Source organism: Ursus maritimus, unplaced genomic scaffold, assembly GCF_017311325.1.
Source record: "Ursus maritimus isolate PB19 unplaced genomic scaffold, ASM1731132v1 scaffold_20, whole genome shotgun sequence".
In the NCBI taxonomy this organism is placed as follows: Eukaryota; Metazoa; Chordata; class Mammalia; order Carnivora; family Ursidae; genus Ursus; species Ursus maritimus.
Window position 1 is genome coordinate 23,320,063 of NW_024424453.1, and position 9,156 is coordinate 23,329,218.

General features: G+C 47.0%; 1 protein-coding gene across 4 annotated transcripts in view; it reads left to right on the top strand.

The window, feature by feature from the left end:
- NMNAT3 (nicotinamide nucleotide adenylyltransferase 3) overlaps window positions 1-9,156 on the top strand; it is a 116,270-nt gene that overhangs the window by 40,272 nt on the left and 66,842 nt on the right. For 3 of the 4 annotated variants that reach the window (XM_040636747.1, XM_040636749.1, XM_040636751.1), the window contains exon 2: window positions 6,856-7,005. In XM_040636747.1, coding sequence (XP_040492681.1) covers window positions 6,897-7,005 — 109 coding nt within the window. In that variant the 5' untranslated portion in view covers window positions 6,856-6,896. The remainder of the gene's footprint in view (window positions 1-6,855; window positions 7,006-9,156) is intronic. The other variant, XM_040636748.1, reaches the window with a different exon arrangement.

A 9,156-nucleotide genomic window follows, 5' to 3' on the forward strand; every position in this document is an offset into this window, starting at 1 on the left:
GAGTATTGTGTCCACAAATTGCAATTTGAGTAACTCAATTTTGAGGCACAGCTGTTATTTGGAAAAGACCCATCTAGGAACGCAAACTCCTTGCAAAATGATTGTGCTTCATTTTTGTCAAGTATCAGAAAACCATTAAACTGCCAAGCCATATGGCAAATGCCCACTCGAAGCCGAGTGCAACAGCACACCGTAATGAATCTGTTTTGGGGGGAAGGAGATAGGACAGAGTCTGGTTTTTGTGATCTACAGAAAAGCAGATTCAGTGCTACACATTTCAGCCTTCTAGAGTCCTGAGTAAGGATTTTTCCTCCCATGAAAAATTCATATATAAAAAATTAAGTTATGATAGATTTTTTTTTCCTTAGGTGTATTTCCCCTTTCAAACAATATCCATTTGAGTTTCCGCATATAAAATAGTTTAACTGGGGCAGTAGAAACTTCTAAAAATTTACACACCTTTTCATTTCTTTATACACTGTTCAATAAACATTCATTAGGTATCAGTGTATCAGAATGAGGTTTAACTGCATATAACAGAAAAATAGAAAACAATGGTGACTTAGAAGATTATTTCTCCCCCAGGAAAAAGAAGCCTGAAGGTAGGTGGTCTGGGGCTGGTATGGCAGCTTCAGGGTCATTAAGTCCTGACTTTCTCTTGGCTTATTCTCTGTCAGACTGGCAGTTGGTCCAGTATAGCTGCCATACTCCAGCCATCACATTCTAGACAGCAGGGATGCAGAAGAGAAGGGCAGGCCTTTCCCATTTCAAGAAGGTTCTGAAAGTATTGCACAGCACTTCCGTTCCTAGATCTTTGGCCTTACCTTAGGCACGTGGATGGCCTTCCCCTGCTGCAGAGACTGGGGAATGTAGAATATAACCTGCCAGCGAGAGACAGCGTCTCTGTTACGAAACAGAAAGCCAGAAGTGGACATTGGGAGGTTCCCAGCAGCTCTGTCCCACCTGGGGTCTTAATGGTTTGTTCTTCCTGCCCGGCTATAACCTCCCACAGCACAGGGGCCAGGTTATATTTAGCCCTGTGCCTCTAAGGCACTAGCACAGTTGCTGGTAGGTTGTGATTTTAATTATGTGCTGTTTGACACCCCTCACAGGGGATGCCAGGCACTTCTCATCGTCTCCCCGCCTCTTCTGCCTTCTTTGTTCCAAGGTCTCCAGTCAGCTGTGATCTGAGCGTATTTATTCAGCAACAGATGTTATTTCTACCAGCATGACATTACACTACCTGTTTCTCACGGTCAGGTCTTAACCCCAGGGACAGGTGATGCTCAGAGCCGAGTCGTTACGGTTGGAGCTAGGTGGAAGACTAGAGCAGTGGCGTGTGGGGGTGGCCTCCTTCGGGAGCGCTCTTCTGTGGGACCATCTCCCAGGCCAGGCTGGTCTGAAGGAGTCATCTAACAGGCAGGTGGGTGCTGATGTGGCCCTCAGGGCTGTCAGGTTTTGATCCTGGGTGACTGCAGAAATGGCGAACAAGCAGGTGGAGGTGGCGGTGGGGATGGTGAGTTCTGCTTTAAACATATGAAAGGAAAGAGGAGCTAATATTTCTGGAGAACCCCCTATGGGCCAAGAACCGTGCTAGGTGGGTCAGCTCCTAGGAGGTGTGTGATTTATCTCCATCTTCCTTGTGGCTCGCTGAGGCTCAGAGAGGTTGGTTGGGCTCTTGACCAGAATGCAGGCGCAGACCCTTTCCTTCCAGGCAGGTTTAAAGAATCAGCACTGATGTGTGTAAAGTTGTAGCACAACGCCTAGCCTTTCACTCAGCAAACCCAGTAGCTGTGACCCCCTTCCATCTTCCTGCACCCATTGAAATGGTCCCAACTCCTGAGCGTGGGGCTGCGAGAGAGACCTCATTCCATGCCTCATGCCTCCTTCAGATCTTTTCAAAGTTCTCAAAACTGAAGAGCCAGGCTGCCTGCTTTCCTGGGAGCCTCATCATTAGGATGAGTGCTTAATTGGCGTGTGTGTTCCGTGGAGAGGTGGCTGGCGGAGGACCCCCACACTGACAGAAGGCTCGCTCTGCTTTTGTTCCTAGCGGCACCGTGTGCCCATAGCAACAGCGGTGAATCCAACAGAGTTGGAAAGAAAAAGTGCCCAGAGTTCGCGTGAAGGTTGATTGCCCTGGAGAAGTTGACATAGTCGTGCAGATGGAAATGATTTCCCTAGGTCCTGAAAATTTGTTCGTCAACCCCAGAAATACAGACCGCATCTCTTGTTTTCTTTAAGATGAGGAGTCCGGTCAAGAGGTCTGTGTAATGAAAGATGTTTGTAGAATCCATTTCCATTCTGCCTGAAGCCATCTGCTTTATGTCTATAATAAACAGGGATGTTTTCAGCCACTTTCCCGGGCCAGGTCCTGTTAGAGGCGCTCACCGCAGGGAAAGGTAAATTGACTGCCTCCCAAGCGATGAGCGTTAGCACATTACATCTGCAGTGACGGCACTTAACCTTCCTGGCTCGCCTTTCCTTTCTGTGTCTCTGCGACGGCCTGTGACAAATGGGCCGAAGGGTGCACACTTAGTTAGAATTTGGTGCACGCGGGGCATTGGCCAGCATCACATTACCCGGTGATTGAAGTGAAATGTAGGCAGCAGGAAAGGCCATCCTCGGGGAAGCTGGGGAAATGCCTGCCTTCCCCAGGCAGCGGGGTCCTGGCAGTAGCCGCCTTGGACCTTCCTGATGCACTCTCCCGGGAACACTTGAGAGCTATTTCTGAAACAAATAGGAGTAAGTCACACCCCCGTTTAAAATGCTTCAGAGGTTCTTCATTGCCCATGGAATAAAATCAAGTCTCCGGAGACCCCCTAGGGGCCTGCAGGATCCTTACACCCTCTGCAGCCTGGATCCTGAGTCACCCAGACACGGCGACATCGATGTGCTTTTAGTCCATCACCCACCCTGGGGGTGATTGCTGGGCCTTTGCCACGCTGGTCCCTCTGCCCGACACACCCTTCATTGGCTCAGTTCCTTCACCTTCCCTGCCCTGAGGTCACTGTAGAGAGCCTGCCCCCCCACGTAGGTGAGTGTATTCATTTCCTATGGCTGCTGTGACAAATTGCCATGATTATTAGTTGAAAACAACACGATTTTATTTTCTTACATTCTAAAAGTCAGAAGTCTGAAACCAAGGTGTCAGCAGGGCCGCACTCCCTCTGAAGGCTCTAGGGGAGAATCTGTTTTCTTTTGCTAATTCCAGCTCCTGGAGGCCACGTGCACTGCTTGGTTGACGTCCCCATCCTCTTTCCAAGTCAGCAGCATAGCATCTTCCCTCCTGATGGTCACTTGGACCCTTCCATCTTTTGGTATATGACCCCCCCCTTCCTCCTCCTTATTAGGACCCTCGTGATAAAACTGGGTCCACCTGGATAATGCAGGCTAACCTCCCCATGTCAAGATCCTGAATGTAATCACATCTGAAGAGCTTCTGCCTGTCAAAGCAGCAGCTGGTAACCTCCAGCCCTTCAGAGCAGAGGGATGCCCTTGGTGTCAGTGGGCAGGGAGTCGGCGTGTGTCCCTGCTGATGGGATCCCGCCATGGACGATGGCGCACTGGGGAGGAATGTCTTGTTTGATTTCAGTCTGAAGTGGAATGGGCTCTTGGCAAGGGGTCTGAAGTGCCCCTTGGAAGCCAGAAAGGTCAGTTTATATCTGAGATGAGGTAGCCGTCTGAAAAGGACGACGTTCGGCTGGAGACCGTCACTCATTCTCTTGTTCGTTCTCCACACTGCCTGAGCACCCGTGTGCTAGGCACAGTGTGGGGAACAACATGAATGAGAAACGGCCCCGTAGGAGTTCACCTTCTGCTTGGGGAAGAGCAACATGGGAACGAAGCAGTGGCAGCTCTGTGGCGGCTGGAAGGAGAAAGTGATAAAACAGGTACCCGGTACGTGTAGCTCGGTGGGGGAGGGGGCATTGGGTAGACACTCCAAGGAGAAAGCCTTGAAGGCAGGGGTGAGGAGGGTGTTTCAGGTAGCCGGAACAGTGTTGGCGGAAGCGAGGAGAAGGGGGGCAGCGCGCTGCCTTGGAAGAGCGGGGTGACATGCGGTCGGGGTGGCTGTGAAGAGGGAGCTGGTCTGTATCTGGAGAGGGGCTGGGGCCACAGGTGGTATCTGTTCGCCTTGTCTCTCCAGGTTAGTGATAAATTCCAAGAAGGCCGCGTATGCCTCCTCAACTTAAGTCCTTCAGCAGCAATTATTGCTCACTCTGTGGCCCCCCATTAAATGCTTGTTGATGAGAAGCCTTTCCCAACAGCCAGAGTCTCCCGCACTTGCTTCGTCTCACTCGATATTACTAGATGGCAGGGCAGACGAGTCACTTTTATGGCATGCATCTGCCCTCGTGTCTGATGAGACCTGCACCCAAATCAGAGCCTGGTTTATTCTGGTGGCCCCTGGAGTGAGTCCGTTCTAATGCTGTCATTGTATTTCTCTGGGTTTGGGCTTGGGAGGGTGTTCAGTGGAGGCAAGTTAGCATATACAAGTGGGGCAGGAGCACCCGCCTCGTTCCTGAGCCTGGCAACGTGCCCTCACTGCCTCTCCCCGCCCCAGCCGCGGCTCCGACAGGCTCATCACTCGAGCAGTGTGGCTCGGTGGGCTGCTGGCAGGGAAAGAAAAGACAGACAGACACGTGAAGGCATTTATTCTTCTCCCCAACATCACACTTCATTGCTGTTGATGCCACTGTTCAAACAAATGATCTAATTTACAGTTTCTGGGGACTTTTGAAAAAAAGAAAACCCCAGGTTACCTGAGATGCTGCGGTTACATGTTTTAACGGCTCTAAGAAATTATATTTTGTCAAAACGAAATAGAACTTTGAAAGGCTTCATAATAGTTGTGAACAACAGCCTCTTCAGATACACTTATCACAAGGCTGCTCTTGTGAATAGCTAAGCACACTCTGCAAATAATATCTCATTAAACCAGCCGACCTCTCCGGGAAGAAGCTAGCAGCAGTAGCTTGCAGACCGCTTTCTTCTCCCACAGTGGGGGTGTTCCTGCTGCCTTAAAGGAAACTCGAAAAAATCACAGCCCTCCTAGGTTGAGAGGTTTGGTTTTTGTTTTTTTTTTTTAATCTGCATGCTATACCTCGGAATACATCCAGAACAACTTCTCTGAATTAGGAGGTGCATTAGGCCTTCCCCCTGCCAGGCCACAGGTCCCCCGTGCGGCTAGCTGCCACCGTTCTCAGTCTTCACTGAGCCGGGCGCTGTGCTTGAAGCTGGGAGCCAGACATGAGGGAAACACCACTCCTGTTCTTAATGGGCTTATTGTCTGGTGGGCGGGAAAGGCACAGGGGCAGGTTTTTCCAATACAGTGTGGTCTGTAGTTTACTGAAGGAAGGTCAGAGATCAGCTGACCCAAGCTAGCTGTCAGAAAAACCATCTCAGCAGCCAGCTCCATGGCAGTTGTAGCCCCAACTCTGTGGCGGACGCTGGGCATTAGCCAGTCCTGTTTCCACTTCCCTTTTCCTTGCTGCTTCCCACTGGCGCGGCTGTACAGCTAAATACTTGCTTTTCCAGCCTCTCTGGCGGCTAGAGGGGCCATGTGATGTAGTTCTGGCCAATAAGAAGCAGAATCTACAGGGTGGTTCTGAAAAAGCTCTTCTGTTTTTGATTAAGAGGGACAAGCTCTTTGCTCCTTCTTGCCTTGATCATATTCATGATGGCTGTAGGCACAGCAGCAATCTTGTGACCATGAGGGGAAAGCTGAGAGAATTGCAGGTCCTTGTTGAGCCAGTGACCTAATGGCAGCTGCCTGCTTAGACTTCTTGTCACGCGAGAAACAAATAACCTCTGTGTGTTTAAGCCGCTAAAGTTTTAGGCTTCTGGGACTTGTAGCCAAAGGCATCCCTAACTAATACAGGCACCTAGCAGGCAGTCAAGAAATAGTGATTGAAGTCACAAATAATGTGATCACTATTTGAGTTGAATCTTAACAGATTGGGGCGTGCTGGGGGTATTCCAGTTGGAGGAAACTGAAATAACATGTACAAAAGCTTGAAGCAGGAAGCCGTGAGGAGCTCACAGAGAAACCACTGACAGGTACTCCACCGTTGCTAAAGTTTGAGGCAGGCAGTGGCTGGATGTCCCAGCATTTGCAGTGTTTGGCCACAACAAATAGAGGGTGTGTGTTTCTTGCGTGACAAAAAGTTTAAAAGTCGTCACCTGCATTGGATCTGGAGAAGCAGACAACAAAGGCCAGATTACAGTAGTTTTCCTTCGATACAAAGATTTCCTTGCAGGTTCCAGTGACTGAGAACTTTTCCATGTTACCCCTGCAACTGCAGAATTACAGCCAAAGCCACCATAGCAAGAATGAAAGGAAGGAAGCGAATGCATTTTTCCTGCTGGTCACTGTATTAGTTACCTCTTGCTGCTTAACAAATTAACTCAAAATTTAGCAGGTTAAAATAATACACATTTATTATCTCATAGTTTCTATGGGTCGGGGATATAGAAGTAGAGATGACATGGGGGAGTCTTACATACCTCCTCATGATTTCAAGGTAACCCAGCAGAGCCCAGGGAGGGTATAGAGCTTAGAAGAACATGGTGTGTACAGTCAGGCTGTCTGGGTTCCAGTCCTGCAGCTTCTAAGGTCCCTGAGCTGGACCAGTGACCACCCAGGGTTGTGGAAAGGATTTGGGGAGATAAGGGAGATACTGTGACATAGTGTTGAGCATAGGTCCTGGCCCATGGTAAACCCTCTATAAATGTTGTTATTACCGCCCCTCAGTCACCTCGTACATGAGAAGTAATAGCCTCTGTATGCTTTAGGGACCCTGATCTGGACAGTTGTCTGCTGCCAGCTCTCTAACATCAGTTTTTGTCCCCACGAAGGCAGGGTGGCCGCTGCCGCGGGTGTGGATGTGCCTGACAAGATGAAGAGCCGAATCCCAGTGGTGCTCCTGGCCTGTGGCTCCTTCAATCCCATCACCAACATGCATCTGCGCTTGTTTGAGGTGGCCAGAGACCACCTACATCAAACAGGTCAGTCAGGGGTGCCAGGCCCAATGGACAAACTGATGGATTGGGCCTCGTGGGGTTCTGCTGGCTGGCTGTTTATTAAAACTGCTCAGTTTATGAATTCACAGCATAACTGGTGGCATACGTTCCTCCATCATACTCAGAGAGCTAACACCCCTTAGCCCTGTGACGTGTGGACAAGTCATATCCCTGGCCATAAACTCGGGGTCCACCATACCCTGGCACTTCATGCTGCCCATGAAGGCTAAAAAGATATTGGGCACTTTTTAGAAACTGTGTCGCAGGGCATTCTTCCTGATGCTCCCAAGCAGCATTTACCTGCCCAGCCAGATGAATGGGTAGCATGTGCCTCGCTGCTCCTGTGCATGTGCGTGAGAGCTCTTGCTGCTCTTCAGTGGGTAAGCAAACATGCTATAATGGGAATTTTGACATTTTCTCCTTCAAATAGATCTTAGACAATTACAAATTAACAATCTTGCGTATAGGGTATTTCCAATACAGATGGCATGGCTTTGCCAGAAATATTTAATCAGCCAGGAATATTTAATCTAAAGATGTTCCATCTCTTTGACTTTTCATTTCATTGTTAAGAGAGTAAAATGGCATTTGGAATCTGTGTAATTATTTCTAAAAATGTAAGTCATTTATATGTTGATGTCAGATATATATGAAAGTATTTACATATTTATGTATACCTTAAGGATTCATCTATGTATGTTTTATTTTTGTATTCAAAAATGTTTGCCTTTAAGGGCATTGTTTTTAAACCAGAATCAATTCCTATTTATTTTTCATGTAGAAAAAAGTATTTGAGTAACATGCAGATAATTTCTTCAAAGAAATTATGTGCAAATGTTATTTTATTTTAAAGGAAATGTCTTTGTACCACAAAATTTTTTTTTATTTAAAAGATGAAAGTGTTGGAGGGGGTGCCTGGGTGGTTCAGTTGGTTAAGCATCTGACTCTTGATTTAGGCTCAGGTCATGTTCTCATGGGTTGTGGGATCAAGCCCACGTAGGGCTCTATGCCTAGTGGGGTGTCTGCTTGAGATTCTCTCCCTCTGCCTCTCCCCTCTCTTGTGTGCACACTCTCTCAAATAAATAAATCTTAAAAAAAAAAAAAAGGTGAAAGTGGTTATCTATCCTTAGTAAGTATATAGCTCTTACAAAGGAATAAAAACAATCCAGTGAAGGTTAGTAGCAGTATATGAAAGGAGAAATATAAGTGACCAATAAACTTGGGAAAAGATGCTCAATGTCATTGATAATCAGTGAAAATACAAATGAAAACATGGTCAACAACACAAGGTTATAAGCACCATGAAGGCAGCTATGGTGGCAGCTTAAACACCACAGAATTGCCACCATCCATCACCAGGTTTGTAGTCGGTGCTTAATAAATATCTCTTACAGTAGCAAACGGCTTTAGCCTATGCGATTGGCAAAGATTAAAGACTGACAAAATTTGTTGGTGACAGGGTAGGGAGGGAAACGGACACTAATCTATTGGTAGTGATAGGATAAATGATGAAACATTTTTGGAGGGCAATTTGGTGTTCTGTGGCAAAAAATTTAAAGTCTGTACTCATACCCATAATGAGAAAAATCAATCGATTGAAACTGAAACAGAACTCACACAGATGTTAGAATTAGCAGACGGCATTAAAACAGTTCCTATAATTATGTGCCATATGCTCGGAAGTAGAGACCTGGAAACTATAAAAAGGGCTCAAAACAAGTATTAAGAGATGAAAACTATAATATGTGGAATGAAAAATACACCAGAAAGGATTAACAGATTAGATATTGCAGAAGAAAAGGTTAGGGAACTTAAAGATAGAACAGTGGAAATGATCTAAAATGAAACACAGAGGGAAAAAATGGAATTCTAAAAAAGAATATAAATGAGAGGTCTGGTAACTTAAAAGAATCTTTTTTTTTTTTAAATGATTTTTTATTATATTATGTTAGTCACCATACAGTACATCCCCGGTTTCCGATGTAAGGCTCGATAATTCATTAGTTGTGTATAACACCCAGTGCACGATGCAATAACGTGCCCTCCTTACTACCCATCACCGGCCTATCCCATTCCCCCAAACATGAGAGACTATGGACTATGAGAAACAAACTGAGGGCCTCAGAGGAGGTGGGG